A 19,924-nucleotide genomic window follows, 5' to 3' on the forward strand; every position below is an offset into this window, starting at 1 on the left:
TTAGGATATAGCTAAACTTGTTTATGCGTGATCAAATTATGTTTTAGGAGAAATCTGAGACTGACAGAGTTGACAACGATCGTGGACACAACTTTAAAGGGCATTGACTTTTTACAGGGGCCAGTTTCGAATTGCAGCCACCACCTGTAAGTGCTCTTTTAGAGTGGTTTTGAAGGACAGTAGGGATTTACAATCCTCTACGACTGTTGGTAGGGCGTTCAACATTTTTTGTGGCATAGCAGGAGAACAAATGTAACCCCTTGTTTGAGCCAAATCTGGGTTGAACGTGATTAGTGGAGCTCCCTCTGGTGTTGTGATTGTGGACGTCATTGATGTTTTGGAAGTAGTTTGTCAGGTACATGGGTGTCTTTGTGGTGTAGTGTAGGCTATCTTGTAGACCAGGCCCATTGCAAGTTGCTGTACTCTGTCCTTTACCCTGAGCCATCCGACCCTAGCAAAATGGGCAGGGGTTAAATGAGTTGTAGATGTAAGGCCAAGCAGTAGCCTGACCAGTTTGTTTTGAGATGTCTGGAGCCTTGTTTTTAAGGCCTTTGTGGTGCTATGGTACCAAGAGGTGCAGAGTCGAAGTGACTTAGGATGAGTGCTCCTAAGCACTATGATATGTCACGAAGATTTGTAGTTGGCTCTTGTATAACCATTAGGCTATAATTGCCAATGCATGTTCCTCATTATCTAATGGCGAAATTAACTTCCTTCATAGCCTATCTGCAGTGGTGGAAAGTAACTAAGTACATTTACTTAAGTACTGTAGCCTTTAAGTACAACGCCTTGTGAGCTTGTAGATCTGCTATTTTCAAAGCATTTTTATACATTTGAAAACTTCTGCAACATGAGTAGGCTACTTTTACTTTCAGTACTTAAGTATATTTTAATGCGAATACTTTTGTACTTTTACTCAAGTACATTTTGAATACCAGACTTTTATTTTGTAAGTGTTTCTACATTGTGGTATTGGTTGGTACTTTTACTTAAGTACAAAATGTGAGGAGTACCACCGCTGCCTATCTGTCTCTGAGACAAAGGCTATTCAGGTTCATCTCCAATATGAGAATGTAAAGCTCTGGCTGCATTAGATTTGAACTGACAGCCGTTCATACGGGCTATGCAGTGCGTGCATCCCCCCTAGTAAAGCTTCCCGAAGCCCTGCCTTCTGCCTTCTGTGGTGGGAGATACTCGCGGCTTATAATAAACGTTATGCATGCAGTAGACGGATTTTTTTCTTCTCGAATGAGGAAAACACAGTGTCTGTGTGTATAGCGTCACATGGGGCAACAGTCGCTTCCTGAAATGATCTGAATCGGCGTTGGCTCTTTTTGTTGGCAATAATATCCGTTTATTTCCCCCCCCCTGCAGCTGGATGTATATATTTTTCCCTCTCTCTTTTATTTCTAGACGAGGCAATGATAAGCAAAGTGAAAAACGCGATGACCACCCTGGTGGGGGGGATGATGCCCCACCACGGCCACCACCACTCAGGTAACAACGGTCAGAACTGCGGACATGACGGTGGTCTTCCCCCGCGGTTCCCTTATGGTCGGCCAGATTTCCTGGACCTCACCCCGGAGCTCCTCCAGTACTCCACGGAGCACGCATCGCGGCCGGTGCTCACACTGAAGAGAGACAGCCGGCTGCCCTGGCGCACGGGATATGCAGAGTGAGTGGCTGGAAGGGTGTGGAGGATCACATTTACGCAGTTAATTGCCAAAAACGCAAACAAATTATTGCATTTAATATGCATTAATTCAGTGGTTCTCAACCTGATGATGAGGTAAATTGTCAAATAATATAAGAAAGAGGCAACATTTTTGAAAATAGCAGATCTACAAGCTCACAACGCCTGGCAACCGCCAGGCATTGTGAGCTTGTAGATCTGCTATTTTCAAAAATTCACAATATTTATCTGTGGAACCGAATCAATGTAATGCCCCAACTCCTACATTCCAAGTGCTTGTCAGGGTGGGGGTGTCCCCAGACAGTTCAAATATTATTTTGGGGGGTCAGGGCCTGAAAAGGTAGAGAACCACTGCATTAATTGATCGGTGTGGCCTGGTTTGGAGGTGTTTGTGTAGGCTTATTTTGCTGCAGCCCCCCATGCTTAATTCGTACACGACGGACGGCGTCGCGTGCCTATAAAATAGCCGATCTGCAAGCCCACAGCGCGCCACATCGCCGTGCGTTGTGAGCTTGTAAATTGGCGATTTTCGGCGCGCGACACTGTCGCACAACGAAGTATATAGATAAAAGCAGGCTTCAGCCAGCAGCCCCTTCCCTTGTGCACTGCTGCAGCCTGCAGTAGCCAGAGTGATGGCGAATTACCGCCCTTTCTGCTGTACAAATAGGCTAATATTGTATTAGCCTATTATTACACAACGCCCTCCTGATCCATATTAGGCACCAGAGTCAATGGCGATGTAATAACGGTCTATAATAACGCTTCATATTTATTCTCGTCCCATTTCAATTGAGGAAACAGTGGAGCCTTATCAGACAATCCAATGCCATACGAAAGTGAAAGCAGGAAATGCAAATGTTACTGTGAGGCTATATACTGATATGATTCATTTTTGTATTATTAGGCTGTGATAATCATTGATTATACATTATAGGTAGCTAGTTATAATGTTGTTAAATTGCTTTATGACGATTAACCACGGTAAAATTCCCATATCTTCCACTTCTCTGCAACCTAAATAGTTGACAGTGACACAAATACAGCATCTATCCACACCCACTCAAACAAATGCAATTGCATGGGAAAGTACCCATATCTGCGTGTGTGTGTGTGTGCGTGTGTGTGCACGTGCGCGTGTGTGCGGGCGGGCGGAGGAGGGGCATGAGCACACACGCATGCACATGCGTCAGTCTTAATTGCTCACTGAACTTTGTTGTATCAGGGGTTCTCAACCCTTTCAGGCCATGACCCCCAAAAGAATCATATTTGAACTGGGGACTGACTCAGTCCCCACCTTAATAAGCACTTGGAATATGGAGTTGATGCTTTACATTTAGTTTGACTTTCCACAGATAAATATTGTGAAAATAGCAGATCTACAAGCTCACAATATCTGCTATTTTCACAATGTTTGCCTCTTTCTTATATTACTTGACAATTTGGCCAATGTTTGACCAGTTTTTATTGTATAGTTTGTTGATTACTTTTGATGCAGTAATGGTCTTTTTCTTTTCTTTTCTTTCTTTTTTTTCGGTATTAAAAAGGTCTTAAAAGTACTTAAATTGTCACCTCACTGTCATCTGGGGACCCCCCAAAAATCATGTAGGGACCCCCCTGGGCTCCCGACCCACAGGTTGAGAACCACTGGTATATATATGACCTTTCAACTGTCTTCCACAAAAATGTACTTGAGTTAATTTAGGCCTGGCTTCAACAACACTAGGCTACACACTGTGGAATACTGCAGTTGCTGTCATACTATATTATACCCCTGCAATTATTTTGCTGATACAAGCAAGCAATGCAGCACCCATCAAAGTAATTTCAGCACCTTTATTGGCTTCTTGGGCAATTCAGGAGAGGAGAGGGAAAAAAGCACACTTCCCGACATTCCATTTCTGTCAGAGGGGGTTAAGAGATGGTTGAATACCTCTAGTCCAGTCAGTTTGTGGATTATAACACTGCATGCAGTCTGTCCCTCTGGACACTGTGGAAGCAACTAAAAAGAGGCTGAGTCATTGCACAGTGGCTCAAGGGAACAGGAGAGAGGTTTGTGATGACGAGTGCAAGACCTCATCTCAAAAGGACAGAGTGAGGGTGCAAGGAAATTGCTGTTACTCAGGCAGTTCTGTTCAACTACACACTGTCATCGGTGATACAGTGTGCATTCTGCAGCATTTAACATAGCGATATGTAGGCCTACCACAAAATGTGTGTAGTGTAGAATAGATAACTTTCACCCACTTCTTTACACCTGTGATGTGACATTAATGTTGAATGTTTGAATATGTATTATTGGTTATATACGTATTACGTAGATCAATTTGGAGCTACACAGTAAAAATGTATACATTTGTTACTCTGAGAGTGTACAAATGGACCATTAAGCACAATACATACTTCTTCCGACGTCCAAACTTTTCTTCAGAAAGGGAGGTGATATAACTACAAATTGACGTTATTCTGAACCTCGGATTGGCGGTCTCAGAATTTTTTCTCAGAACTCGTGCACCTCCAGATGTCCTGACTCTCCAAACTACAGTTTGAAAAGTCTGTCCGAACTCCGACATCTGAAGGAGGATGTATTGCACTTTAAAGGTCCATTTGGTTACTAAATTGATATTGAGGATTTTATGTGTAGGCTAATATTCAAAAATACACTTTTTTTTTGTACTGGGACATTCAGTGATTGCACTCTCCTTATAGTTAAGACAGTGGTGGAGCGTCCGGGGAGGCCAGGGAGGCGGCCGCCTCCCGGCCCGCGACCCTCGCGGGCCCGTGCCGTCAGATAATAAATCGGTAAAATCAGGCAAAAATAAGAATTAAACAACATAACCCTAACCTAACACTACCCTAACCCTAGAACCGAAATAAAGTGACAAAAAGCCCCCCAAAAAGTGACCGAATCCGCCGAAAACCCGCAAAAAAATTCGCGCGTGCGGATGTGCACCCACGCACGCACGCGCGCTGCGCGTGCGTGCGTGGGTGCGCAGGGGGGGCCTGATCACTGTGCTGTGCCTCCCGGCCCGGCTTTCAGTTGTTCCGCCACTGAGTTAAGAGTTGCCTTGTGCATTAATGAGTAGGACCAATGATGGCCTAACAGATAGATGGCATCCAGTTAGAGGCACTCTGCTGGCCACAGTCCAGACAGTTCACTGTGAAAATGTGAAAACTTTGATATCACTTGGTTAGTTCCAGCTGCTGCCCATGGAAAGCTGCTACTCACCTTGGTGCTTCAACTTATTGACCCGGCTTATTGACCCGTTGCAATCCAATGGATGACCAATGGATATTGCAGTATTGCAAAAATAATAATAATTAGTGCACTCTATTGCGGTTCATAGTATAAGGAAGTTTCTCAGGAATATGGGAGCCCTATATGGAGCAACAAGTGGGCAGCATGTGGGTGGCAGTGGCTCAGGGGGTAGAGTGGCTGCCTGTTCAGTTCAATACACATGGCATTTCCTTGCTTTGTTTCTAGTGTCCTTGAGCCCAACCCAAAACTGGTCCCGATGAGCAGGTTGGTACCTTTCATGGTTGCCACTGTCGTCGGTGTGTGTGTGTGTGTGTGTGTGTGTGTGTGTGTGTGTGTGTGTGTGTGTGTGTGTGTGTGTGTGTGTGTGTGTGTGTGTGTGTGTGTGTGTGTGCGCGTGTGTGCGTGTGTGCGTGTGTGCGTGTGTGCGTGCGTGTGTGCGTGTGTGTGTGTGTGTGTGTGTGTGTGTGTGTGTGTGTGTGTGTGTGTGTGTGGTGAAATACATTGAGGACATAAGCTCTCCCAAGTTATTTAGAGCATTTTACATGGGAAGTGTGTCTTGATGCAAATTGGAAAATGTAATTAAGATATTCCTGACCTCTGGGGTCCCAGGTGGCTCAGCCAGTTAGTGCACAGATCATATGCTCCTTGTGAGCGCAGGGACCTGAGTTTCTATCCAATTCCCTATCTTGTCTCGCATGTCTCTCCTCTCTCTGCCCTTGCTCTCCTGTTTCTCTACACTCTCCTATCTGAAATAATAAAGCATAAAACTAATTTACTCCCATGGAACTGAGCTGAGTGTGTATATGCTCGTCTGCTACGGTTCTATAGTCAGACAGGCAACCGATGCCTTTATCCAACTTTATTCAGAGAGACTGCAGTGCCCGCATTGTGGTTGAAAACAGACATTTTCATTGTCTAATTCCATTACATTTGCTAGTGATTTTGTCAGGTCTCACCACATGATTTGCATCATTCCATTGCAGAAATTCTGCTTTTGTGAAACCAAATCACTGTGAAACCTATATTGCATCATGTTCTAGTGGCTCACACATCTCATCTAACAACAACATATAGGTATAGACCTGCTTGTGATGCACGTCGTGACTTGCATCGCATGGCATCATCTCTCATTAACACTTCTTCCTGTAATGTTTCATCCTGGTACTGTTCAGTAAAGAAACACATACTTGGTATGAAAATAATCAGCAAAATCTGCTTCCTGTAAGATCATTTAGAATAAGACAAGACACAGACAAGACAAATTATTTCATGTTCGCCATGTTACAGATTAAAAGGCTTTGTGTATTAGGCCTACAGCAGTTGTCCATCTGTCAGCGCTTACCTGACCTTGCATCATTCAACCTCTGATTCACTTTTGTTTGATGAGCACAAATGCTCTTTTTCAAGAACATCCTGCTTCACTCTCATTCAGTTACACACATTCACATCCAATAAAATTGCAGTCTTTTCAGTTGGCCACTGAGCAGTTTGGGATTAAATGCAATGCTCAAGGCACATTTATGGTTGGTTTTGAAGGACATTTCCCTGCTGGTCTGTGAGGAAAAAAACATATCGATACAATCACAATATCAAAACAATGTACAGCAGTATACAACGGATGCAGTAGCTGCACTGTACAGAATTAGTGAGTGAAAAACTATCGATAGTACACTGTGGTACATTGAGGAAAGAATACACTAATAACATAAAAACTGAATATTCGAATAACTAGAATACACTGGTATCCATGCATTGCAAACGACAGAGTCAGTATCAAGTATTGTCCTCAGAATGGAGTTATTTATCTATGGAACGAGGGACAAATGACAGACCAAGTCTATCATTATTCTGCCGGGGAAGGATGAATCTGCCCTAGCCCCTGCTGCTCAATCGGCCAAATATCTCCTCATGGAGGGGGTGGGAGGGGGTAGCCAAGATAGCTTCCAGCTTCTGCCCTGTTCTCACTTCCGCCACCTCCTCTACGCCGTCCAGTTTAGCACCGACTGTGTCCCTTTTGCTCATGCGGTAGTCCACCACCAACTCCTTGGTCTTGCCTGTGTTGAGCCGAGGGTGGCTAAGATCCAAGGAATCATGCGGAAAATGTTTATTTTTTATCGTATGACCTACAATTCAAGAATTCAAAACATGAAGTGGTCCGCTATAGTGCCACCATGAGGCTGATTTAAAAAACAAATCTCTGAGACAAAGATCTGATTGGACCAGCGGTTAGATAGCGAGATTAGCTCCGGACTGACACACACACACACACACACACACACACACACACACACACACACACACACACACACACACACACACACACACACACACACACACACACACACACACACACACACATAATCTCTGCCACCCGACCTTCTTGGCCTGGCAGAGATAATTACAATTTTGCTGAATTATAATCTCTGTTATTGCAGTTTTTGCCATATACTGTATAATTTGGGAAGAGAATATGTAAGAAAATTGATACAGGAAGTTTCATCAAATGTCTGGCCACAAAAATCGAGAATGAACTGGAACTGTAAACTTCCTCTTTAAAAGGGTTCTTGCGTGCCGTACTGTAGGAGAGATCTAACACAGAAGAACTCTTTGTTACTACACATGACGAATGTCACAAGTTGCAGTAACATATGACTGAAACAAAGACATCTGACACGGTCTGGTCACATTATTGGAAGACTGTTAGAATCACATCCTCCTCCAACATCGTGCATGTTGTGTTCAATTATAGCTCTTCATGACACGTGAGCACTTTCCAAAATACTGTGTCACACAAAAGCTGTGTTTCTTTTACTATTATTGAGTTATGTTGATGAGGTTAAGGAGAAAAAAACTACAACTAACAAACAAAAAACATCTACACTGTTTATTAGGTAGGTTTTCTTTTTGAAGCGCCAGTCCATGTTGAGTTTGCCTTGTGTAAGAGCCATGTATTTGATTTATGTTTAAGTGTATATTCCTCTGAGCAGTGAGCACACATCTAGTTCTATCAGCAGCTACAGTAGTAGCGGCTCAAGTGTAGGACTTAGTCATTACAACTTAGTTACAACAACGTGTAACATCATCAGTGATTACATCAGCAGATACATTGAATATGGTTATTTTTATGCCTGTTTCAGGCATTTTAGAGTTTCCTAACCCCCCCCCCCCAAGAAAGAACTAGGCCTACCTTAGAGTTAGTGCCCCTGACTTTAAAGTCAGCCCTTTCAAAATACTGAATGACACAGATAAAAAAGATTCAAGTTGGTTTGGGAAGGAAAAAATAAAACACTGTGGACGACTGAGCCAAAACACAGCGCTGACATAACAAACTGCTGTAATCATATTCCAATGTTTCTGAAAAGTTGTATCTCCTTCCAGATCCCTGAAAATATTGTGGCCTTGCCAAGATGTTAAGACGACAATCAGGCAACTTTAAATTCTTCCCTATCATTAGTCTCTAATGGAAGGAGAGCGCATTACAGGACTCAACATTGGCAGAGCCATGCATGCACCCCTTTGAAGTGATTACTAAGATTTTTATAACCCAGATTTGGACAGATGTATTTCCCTCCTTCATTTTAGAGTGCACACTGATATCAGAACCTCTGGCAGCGCTGGGACCATTTCCCTTAATGGTTGTAATTATGTGAACAGAGGCGAGAGGAGCTGTTGTGATCAAGTACAGTAATGGCTGTATTATTTTACATTAGAACACCCTCAGCAGTGTCTGCTTGGTTCTCAGTGGGTTTCTCTTCTTACACAATCCAGGTTCAGGCCCATTCCGTTTAGTCATTCAGGGGCAAGACTACAGTAATTCAAGGCACAGGACGATTGTTTAGAAGACACTATTTGCGTTCCAGTCATTGTTCCCCATTCTGCAAAGAAAGTGGTACACCCCTCCCACCACTGCATGTCTCCAGCACATGTCTGTGTCTCTTTATGTTTCGTTCTCTCTCTCTCACTCTCTCTCTCTCTCTCTCTCTCTCTCTCTCTCTCTCTCTCTCTCTCTCTCTCTGTTTATTGTCTCCGCCAGGCCGAAAGGCATGTCGAGAGAGTATGTTTTACCCCCTGTCCATCCGTCCGTGTGTGTGTGTGTCCGTCCATCCGTCATTCTGTCATTTTGTGGACAGCTAATCTCTGGCACCGTTGGCTTGATCGCAGCGAAACTGTGCACACACACTCCCTGGATAACAGAGCAGAACCTCTGCTCCAATTTTTTCACATGGGCCTTTTATAGCGCCACCAGGAGGCCGATTTGTGCAAAACACATTTCTGAACAGTACTCCTACAGATTTTGGCCAAAAATCCCCCAAATCGGTACACAGTATCTCTATAGTCATTAAAAGAAACGTCTCATTTCAGATTTTTCATATTCCATCCTGATTGGCAAAAATTGTCTCTCAAAGTTTGCAGGAGTACTCGAGGAGTTTCGAACAAAATGCCTCAAATCATGAACACAGCATTAATTTCCGTGAAATTTTGCACACACATTCCCATTAGGCCGGGGAAGAAATGCCATTTGAAAATGTTCAAATCAGCCTCATGGTGGCGCTGTAACAGGCCGATTCGTGTTTTTACCTATAACTGCACCGATCAGTGTAAAACTTTGTATGCACACTCTTTAGAGGCCAAGGAAAAACCTTTGCCCTGCATTTTTCACATTTGCCTTGTATAGCGCCACCAGGAGGCAGACTTATGTAAAACATTTTTTTTGATATTAAGCCTTCAGATTTGATCCAAATTTCAGGCAAATCGGTACACATGATCTCTATAGTCATGTGATCAAGACGGATCTGTTTGATTTTTCATATTCCATCCTGATTGGCTAACATTGACATGTAATGTTTGCAGGAGTGGCCCGTTTAGAACAAAATGCAGCAAATTGCGATTGCGGTGAAATTCATATTTGCACTACGTTGAGGAGCAAATGCCACCCTTTTAACATTGGCCTGTTGTAGCGCCACCAGCAGGTCAAATTTAGCAAAACACATTTTAGAACAAAATGCCTCAAATCATGCATGCAGTGTCCGATTGCTGTGCACGGCCTAGGAATAAATGGCACCCTTTTCACATTGGCCTATTATAGCCCCACCAGGAGGCCATAATAACCTACCTGACCTGGCGGAGACTTGTGCTCCGAGGAGCACTTTTTCTAGTCTTCTTATATCTTCCCTTCCCTCTATCCCAGCATTGACAGTAAAATGACTAATCAGTACATAAATGTTTCTGGGGCTACCAACTATTGAGCAGAATGTATGATAACACTGTGTATAATCTAGCTAATGTGCCATTTGCCTGTAATTGAAACTGAAAATGTTATGTAATATGCCAGCATGGGGTCCACACTGCTGCACAACTGTCCCTTCAAGTTAGGTTGATAGGAGGCAGTTTGATTTATATATATATATGTCACAGGGTGTTTGGAGAGCCAGGGTGATTGAAGACAGAGCGCTTGTTTTTAGGCACGGGGCTTCGGGGCGATGCGGGGCTTTTCGAGACAGGGTTTATTAGCGAGGCTCGTGAGGAGGAGGAGGAGGACGGCGCTGCGATGCGGGGGGTTATTACGCGAGGCTCGCGAGGAAGAGGAGCCTCCTCCTCCTCCTCCTCCTCCTCACGTTTTAAACCGTCCCGTCCTCTCCTTCTCTCCTTCTCCTCCTCCGAGGAGGAGGAGAAGGAGAGCGCGGAGAGGCGGGGCTTTGATGCGCCGACGGAGACCTGTCTTTTGTTGTTCCCCCCCACATAGCTATAGGGGAACCATAATATCTATGAGGGGAACGCTGAACACGCGTTCACACGCACGGCGCGCCGACTTAGTGGAGCTTGAGGCCGAGGAAGCGCGCCCTCGCGCCTCCAGGCGCGAGTGCCCGCGGTGACCGGCCGACGCTCCACTAGTCGACTCAGCGCCGTTTGATTTGTAAACCGATAGGGACAGAATAGTTCTTTTCATGGATCACTGTGTGTGTGTGTGTGTGTGTGTGTGTGTGTGTGTGTGTGTGTGTGTGTGTGTGTGTGTGTGTGTGTGTGTGTGTGTGTGTGTGTGTGTGTGTGTGTGTGTGTGTGTGTGTGTGTCAGGGAGAAACTAAAACAAAAGCCAGCAGAACACAATAAAAGTATCTTAACAGTCCATTGAAAGCATGTGCGCGTGTGCGTGCGCGCACGCGCGTGTGTGTGTGTGACTGTGTGTGTGTGTGTGGTAGCGGCCATATATGCTTGTGCACAAGCCTGGCTTGTGGCTCCCTCTAGTGTCTAGTGTTGCTTCTACAGAATTGCTGGGTGGGTGGTAAAAACGAGCGAGCCTTCTTCAATCACCCTGGTTCTCCATTCACCCTGTAACATATATATATTAAAAGAATACACAAATACGTTTTGGGACATATACACTTGTAAAACTAAGCCACAGATTCCACGGTATATTACGTATATTCTCCTCCATAGCCAAGTGAATCTTCAACTGATACTATTTAATTTGTACTGTCTATATTATGCAGTTGCATAGTATGCAGGACCCCCAGGGGTCCTTCGAGGGGTTCCAGGGAGTCCCCAGCTAAATGATTCATAGTTAGGAACCAAATGGACCCTAATGGGTCTATAACTTTGAGAGTGTACAAATGGAAGCTAAAGGACTCTTACAGGTCCATTTGGTTCCATTTGTACTTTCTCAGGTTTAAATTAACAGATGATTGTACAGTGTATATTGGGGGTCCCAGACATTTAAAAAGCGTGTCAAATGGGGGTCCATGAAATAATGCATATCAATGGGGTCTAAAGCATCACTGCTTTAGACCACTGCACTGGTGCCTTCAGTGAATAGCGCTGTAATAGCACACACAGTTAATGCTGTTAAAACATGACGCCATGCATTACGGTAAAGCCATTATCCTCCACTGGAAGCAGCTCATAATGAAAACACTTAATCCCTTCAGCAACTTTCCTCTGGGACATAACAGCGTCCTCCCTGAACTCTGTGTGCGCATCCATCTTGCTCTGTGTCTGACTATATTTCTATCTGTCTGTCTGTATCTCTGTTAGCAAAATCTGTCTCCATAACTACACAGTAAAATCCTCAGTGTTCATTTAACTTTTAAGAGCAATACTGTGTATATAGGCTATAACCCATACAACCCAGGATTTTTGGGGCCCAGCCCCCAAATATGATTTAGCCACCCCAAAGGAAAATAATCTGGATCAAAATAAGAATTGAGCATGAAATATGTATCATTGGTGTCCAAGTAAGATGAGCTGTTATTTTCCTATAAACAAATCAATTACTAGGATTGTAGCCAATAACCTCCCCTTCAAATGGTTTATGGCCTTCCACTCCCCTCTCCCTCAAACTCACTCTCGCCCCCTTCCAATGTTTTAATATTGTTTTTTATTATTATTACTAGTAACCATTTTGTTACTTGGGGTTTCATTCACTCAAGTATAACCGACACTTTAGTTTATGAAATTGTCAGAAATAATAGGAAAATGCATATATTTCTGTCAATACAGGTAACTAAGACGCCTTTATTGAGGTGCACAATCGCGAAGCAGATGGATCATGCCGACTTGCATGTGCAGCCACCATTCTGAGCCAGGAAAAGCCCTGCTCATGGGTCCATCCATTGTGTTGTGCACCTCTCTGACTGTAATTGTGTTTGCAAATCATGATCTTCACCGGTTCCTCTTGTCCTCTCTCCCTCTCCTTCCATCAGGGTGATCAACGCAGGGAAGAGCATGCTGAATGAGGACCAGGCCTGTTGTGAGAAGCTATTTGTGAAGAAGCCAAGTGGCAAACATCGCAACTCCACTTTGCTGGAAGACAGTGGGGTAAGAGATAGACAGGACCACTGGGAGTAATGCACTTTGTATGCACCCCCCCCCAAAAAATACAAAAAAAATAAACTAGCTGCAGCTGGGCAATGATTCTTTTTTTTAAATGTCTGCTTGGAGTTATTACAGGGGAACTTGACAGAGTAAATCCTGAAGCCATCATACTGTGAATAATACTGAAGGGAAATTTAAACTCTTAGCTTGAATCAGCTGGTTTGTTTGGGGCTCATCTTTTTTCAAATGTTCAAATGCATTGCATTTTTAGTAGCCTCCCTCTACAATCATTGCATTAAGTGTAGCAATCTACCCAACAATTCCATTTGGTTTTAATGGATTGTCCTTACTGTAGTCGTATTCTTTATGTGGAATCTCATTTAAAAAAATCGAATTTTCCAATCTGCATATTCATGAGATCTCAAATGTCTTCTTCAGTATCATCTCAAATAAGGATAGTAACCATCATCAAATGGCTTCACTCTTAGCTTTGCAAGAAGGTTGATCTCTTGAGACCTCCAAGAGACCTCTTTGTAGCCTGGCATTGGCCATCCTGACCACGCAGGTTCACAAAAGTTGTGGGGAAACTTTGTGAACCCATGTGATCAGAATGGCCAGTGCCAGGGTAGCCCTAGAGCATGGGTTTTCAACTGATTATGAACCAGGGACCACCACCCTGACTGAGAATCAACCTGGGGACCACTGTTGTGTTGGGAGGGGGGATATGGGCATGGTGTGGGGGAAAAAGCTTGAAATTAAATAATGACTGTTAAGGCCTTAATTTAATTTGTTAATTCGAGGTGAATTAAATCAAGCCCTTAACAGTCATTATTTAACTGAGATATGCTAGTGGTCCAGAGCTCAGAAAAGATTGAGAACCACTGATCCATTCCTTTCCCATGGTTGCCCCTATTCTGTTCTCTTAACCTTCCATATTAAACTCATGTTAACTGATTCATTGCAACATATGTATGAGCAAGCACATGCAATTGATATGGGCACATTTCCTACTAATGATGACTCAACCAGGTAAACCGGTACGGGTACAGTTTCCCTTGAAATTCTAACTCCCATTTCTGTGGAAGTTCTTGACATCCGACTTCCAAGTAACTGACAACATTGATGCGTCATCATACATCATACTGTTGCTCAACTAGAAGTCGATAACATAAAATATAATAAAAATCTTCACTTTCCTACATTACTAAATGCATGGTCAGGGACCACATGCAATACCTTCACGGACCACCAGTGGTCCACGGACCACCAGTTGAAAACCCATGCCCTAGAGTGACTGTGATATTACCGTACATACATTTCATGTATTCCAGATACATAGCCATAGATCACCCCAATGCTCGCCCGGGTAGCAGAATCATTTAAAGTTATGGCGCGGCGTGTGTACTCAATAATTAATTGCTGCGACTTGGAGTCAGATATTGTCCTCTAGTTTCATATCCATTTCAAAGTTCTGGCAGAAAACTTATGTTTAGTAAAATATCTCAATTTTTCCACAAGATATTTTACTCAACAATGGATATTAAACTAGAGGACAATATCTGACTCCAACTAGCAGAAATTAATTATTGGGTAAGTACAAACGCAGCGCCATGACTTTAAATGCCGACATGATTAATCTGCTACCCCACCCGGGCATCTGTAGTGCATCATGTATCTGGAATACATGAAATGTATGTAATATCACAGACATTCTAGGGCTAGTGCCAGGGCTAACTTATTTGTAACTGTCTCATCTTATCTAATAGCTATTTTCACTTTATTAGCATAGCAAGCCCCACTGTCTTCTTATTGTCTCTTCACCACACTGACAGATTTGACAAAAATCTGCCAAAATGATTGAATAATTAAAATAATTAAAATAATTTCTTTGTAGCCCCTTGAACACTATGACTGTTATGGGCATGGCCATGCCTTATTAACTTATTATACCATGAAATCACAAATGTTTTACCTTTCTAAACCTTTTTAAACATAAACCTTATGAAATCCTTATTTAAGAAATTAGACAAAACAACCAGATATGCATTTTGAATTTTTGCTTAAAAGAAATCAAGAATTAAAATAAAATGGAATCTGTTTTGTTCAATACAGAATCAATTTCACATCCAGGAAAATGCACATAAACACATTTACCCTTCCCCAAATTCAGACACCATTGTGTATTCAAAATGACAAAACCTTAAACGCTTAAACATCTTACTATAATTGCACCGAATCTCTATGTGTGTAATACACGTATCTCGAGAAACGTTCAACCGCCCGACTTCAAAAAAAAAAACTTCAACCAAACTCTTTCGGGTAAATATGGTGAGGTACATATTACTCAAGATCATCAGAAGATGAGTCTGAAACCTCATGCAACTCTTTCTTGACAAGCTTCTTGAGTTTCAGGTAAGGTTGTTTTCTTTTGACGAGTGTCAGCTCTGGTTCTCAGTCTAACATTGTCGGATGGGAAGGATATCATCTCAGGGAACGGTTTTAGTACCAGGTCTTCCATCCTCACGCTTGATCTTTAACACCGGAATGTTGTCAATCTTTCCCACCACAAAATATCTACTCTCCAACTTGTGTTTTCCTCTCAGGCCCCAGTTTTTGAGCAGCACTCTGTCACCAATTTCCAGTGACTGAAATCCAACTTTTTGATCATAAGCCTTCTTGTTCTTGCAGTCTGGCCTCTCTGCCAAACATCATCCTGTATGGTGAATATCCTGTGGCATCACACTTTGTGCTATTGTAAGCATGAACCAGATATCCTACTGTACATGCTGGCTCCAGTTGCATTTCTTTCGTCATCCCAGAGTCCCAAGCATGGCCAGTAAGGTTCTGTTGAATCTTTCTGGTTAGGGGTCTCCCTACTGTCCTGAAGAAGCTGGTTCTGGAGGAATGCTTATCTGAGGACCAGCAGGAAGATTCTACAGATTCTACAGAGAGAAGATTCTAAGAGTCTACAGGAAGCGGCATCACCAAATGCAGACAACTTTGTGTATTCAAAATGGCAAAACCTTTATCCTTTAACATGATCTTTTCTAAGCCATCATAAGAAAATAAAACAAAAATTTCAAGTAGTACTCAAGCCCTCCAGGCCTTCACTCTTTCGAGCAAAGGAGCAAACTTGCAGTTCAGGAGAATGGTGGTGATTTGTGAGGGCTCTGTGTGTGAGTCTTTGATGCACGGGTGGTCTACACATGCAGGTGGTCCATGCGCAGGTGATTTTTAAGTAGGCAGAGTCTATCTATTGGTTGGTTGAGATGAGGGCAAATCTGATGTTGCCAGAGAAAGTTTGAGCGTTGCATGGTAGCTCAACCCACTGTCTGGGTGCTGCAAGGGACATCCTCCACAGTGAAGCTGGAAAATGTCAATGACTTGGTAACTCCTTGCCAAAATGTGTAACCTAATCTAATGATTGCTTTGTCAACAACCTTGTAAAGACTCTTTCAATAAAACAACGGTTACATTCCCTTTCTCAAACGTGCCTCTCATTCCTTCACTCTCCATGCAAGACTCCTCTCTCTCTTGATTACTCACGCCCTTCACCCATGTGTCACACATTTACAGATAAATAAAATGTAGTATACTAGGTAGGTAGGTACAGTAAGTGTTCATTTATTTTTCTGCTTTTGACAGGACTACAATACAGGACTACAATATAGGATAAATGTACCAAAAATAACTCTTGTTCCAAATAACAATTCTTTATGAAACCAACACAATAGCATGAACCAAAACTTAAATATACCGATCTGGGTTACAAGTTCATTCAGCATTCTTCCATACAGGAGCACTTGTTCTAGTATATGCCCTGAGATACTTAGCAAGAAAGAGAGATCTCCAAAGAAGACCACACAGGCAGATGTCCTCCAGACCTTTAGTTATCTTCATGATCAGTATCTACTATCTAGTTAGTATGTCTCTGAAAATATGACTTAAGGGGGCTTCACTCTTTGTACAAGGTAGATCATGACCACTTTTGAGACCCTCTAGTCAGAAAGAATAAGGCAGCAGGCTAGGCTATCTCCGTCTCCCTCTCCCAGTGAAGAGAGATAATTGCAAAGATGTCCAAACTACAATAAAGACATTGATATTGTCATTGTACTGTAGGTGTCCTAGCTGCCCAACACCAGGGTATACATTTCTCAACGGAAGAGGGAGACCACCTCCAACCACTGCAGATTTGATTTGATTTCACTTGAGTTGATTTGATTTGAATAGGATTCAAACAGCTTTTCATGACAACATGAGACAAAAAATCCAGAAGATTGCAACGAAAAGCATTACCGGTACTTAAACACGTTTATTTACTCGGTGTAAAACAAACAAAAAAGCGGTATATTGTATTAACATACTCATACTCTATCCTTCATTCATATACGTCCCAGAATTTGTTTTTAAAAGTGTTTTGTCTTATCCTGTCACCAGTCTAAAGTCTCCATGTAGATTACATTATATGTCATAACAAACACATTTGCTATTGTGTTTTGTACTTTTGGAGTGCAGCTATTATATTTAGAAATAGCACTAAGGACTTATTCACTATAGAACAGATGACTCCATTATGCTCATGGTTACAAGTACTACATATTTGGCCAAGAATCCTTTGCCTCTGACTTTCTGAGATAGGGTTCCTTAATCTTCCTAAAAAAAATGTACACAGTTGAATGGTCATTGGTCAGTCACACCACATGCACGCACGCACACACACTGTACAAAACACAGACAAAACACCCTGTTTTCCCCTAAATGAATTACATCATCTCATGTTGCTCCCCTCCCCCTCTCTAGTATGGAGGGGTAAACAGATGTCTCATGCCTAGTCATCTGTTAGCTAGTTTGTGGGGCCAGTGTGGCTTGTAAATAGCCCTGCAAACACATTGTTGGCAAGGGATGTTGTGGCTCATTGCACCATGGCAGAGAAGAACCACAAGAAAACTGTTCCCATTGCTTGGGTATAGAGGCTGTTAGCCGGCAGCACAGGGAGTTCACATAGCATTAATTAAAGTAATAACATAATCCTCTTTCCTCGTCATGCTGTTATTGTACTGCGTATCATTTTATCCTTACTGTATATGTCACTTCAAACAAAAAAGCTTTTACTGAACTGAATACCTTTACACTTCTATACCAACTTAATCTAGCTTTAATGCCCTAGAGGTGTAGTAAGACCCAGAGTGGAGGATAGGCCTACGTGGTGCTTACTTAGCATTAAAACGTATCATAATGTCACCAACTATCCAGCTGCCTGAGCTTGTAAGCCCTCATAAATCTGTGCCTCGTCCTGACTCACAACCATAATCTCTTTGGTTTTGGGCCATCCTCACAGCAGTTTGGTATAGTGGCCTTGGCAGTAGAGAAACGGTTGTGGAGGGAGTACTTTATCCTGAAGGATTACTGCAACAGTTCTTTATTTTAACAGGAGAGACGGAAGATCAATCCCCTTCACATTTGTATTTGTATGGAGCTTGTATGAAAGTATTTAACTTTAAAACACTTCTGGGTTAATTTTAACGTCCACTCAGGCTTTTGTGCGCACCGGCGCCGCAGACATAATATTGAATCAAACTGATACAAACTGTCTGGGGTGCACACAAAAGCCAGACGTTAAAATTATCCCAAAAGTGTTTTATTAATGATACACCCCATTAAGTCTTTTCTTATCCTCCTAGGATGGCACAGGGATTCCCCTTCACTACTGGGGTGTGTTTGACGGCCACGCTGGGTCCGGCGCCGCCATCATGGCGTCCAAACTTCTTCACAGGATCATAAGAGACCGCTTGGGGGAGATCGCACACCTGCTGGAGAACCCCTCCTCTCCCCTGCCTATCTGCCTGGCCAAGAACGGCAGTCCGTACCAGGTGGACACGAAGAAGGGCTCGGCGCAGGAGCCGGAAGACGGCGAGGCCGTCAGTGACTCTGCGGTGCGCTTTCACATGGAGAAGGTGGTGTGCCTGGAGAGCCTGGTCATGGGCGTCATCGAGAACGCCTTCAAACAGATGGTGAGTGAGGGCGAGTGACCGACACTGTAAAATCCACAGTGTTAATTTAACTCAGGGGCCTATTTAAACCATCTATGGCGCAGAGCGCCAATGTGTTACTGCTGTACCATAGTACACGATTTAAATGTCAGCTTCATCAAGTTGGAGAAGATACAAACAACTTTCTGCTGTGGGAAATTGCCCATATGAGTTACAAATAGCTAAATTAACACTGAGGATTTAACTGTGTACACAGTCTTGTATTAACCAGGCCTTTTCTTACCATTATTTGAGGTTGTTAACTCCCCATAAGAGTGGTCCAGGAGCCCAAATTCATAACGAGCGATGTTGTCCATTTTGGCAAACCCCACCACAATTCCGAAACGGGAGTATATGTATACACGACACATACATATATGTGTTGTGTAGGACCTCAGGGTAGCCACTGCAGTATTATTGTCACACGAGAGCTACCGTAGTGTTGTCAAAGTAGATTTGGCTGAAATCACATTTGAAATCTCGTCTCGCGAGACATCCGGAAGACCGTCTACCCCATAGACATATAAAGGTAGACGCTCTGGCTTTGAGGCGTCTGTATGGCGGGCTCGCTTCCGCTTCCGGGGGGCAAGCTGGAAACTTCCACGTGCGTCACAGAAGGGGGCGTTCGGTAGACCAATCAGAGGCAGGTTGGGGTGGGACAACTAGATTCTGACAAGCCCTGGAAAAGACGTGCTGTGATTGGCCAGTAGTCAACACGCTGTGATTGGTCAGTGGCCGTGCCCCCCGGAAATATGGCGGCCACCATACGAAACAGGAGAGGCCAATGAGGTATCTAGGTTTCTATATCTATGGTCTACCCCAATAGCGCCCGGAAGTCTCGCGAGACGAGATTTCAAACGTGATTTCAGCGAAAGCTACTTTGAAAGCTACTTTGATAACTCTCGTGTGACAATAATACTGCAGTGACTTCCCTGAGGTCCTACACGACACATATATACTAGAAAAAAGTATTTTCGAGCGATATAAATAAGCGGATTACACCACGGCTCGTATACTCCCGTTTCGGAACTGCGGTGGGGGTCCGCCAAAATGGACAACATTGCTCGTTATGAATTTGGGCTCCTGGACCACTCTTATGGGGAGTTATCAACCTCAAATAAAGGTAAGAAAAATCCT

The 19,924-nt window shown here is 43.2% G+C and overlaps 1 protein-coding gene across 1 annotated transcript in view; it reads left to right on the forward strand.

The window, feature by feature from the left end:
- Window positions 1-1,176: 1,176 nt before the first annotated feature.
- ppm1j (protein phosphatase, Mg2+/Mn2+ dependent, 1J) overlaps window positions 1,177-19,924 on the forward strand; it is a 24,063-nt gene continuing 5,315 nt past the window's right edge. The window contains exons 1-3 of the mRNA XM_080423180.1: window positions 1,177-1,675; window positions 12,647-12,761; window positions 18,440-18,769. Of these exons, the coding sequence (XP_080279306.1) occupies window positions 1,422-1,675; window positions 12,647-12,761; window positions 18,440-18,769 (699 nt within the window). The 5' untranslated portion in view covers window positions 1,177-1,421. The remainder of the gene's footprint in view (window positions 1,676-12,646; window positions 12,762-18,439; window positions 18,770-19,924) is intronic.

Source organism: Gymnoscopelus braueri (assembly GCF_963280865.1).
Source record: "Gymnoscopelus braueri genome assembly, chromosome: 3".
Lineage (NCBI taxonomy): Eukaryota > Metazoa > Chordata > Actinopteri > Myctophiformes > Myctophidae > Gymnoscopelus > Gymnoscopelus braueri.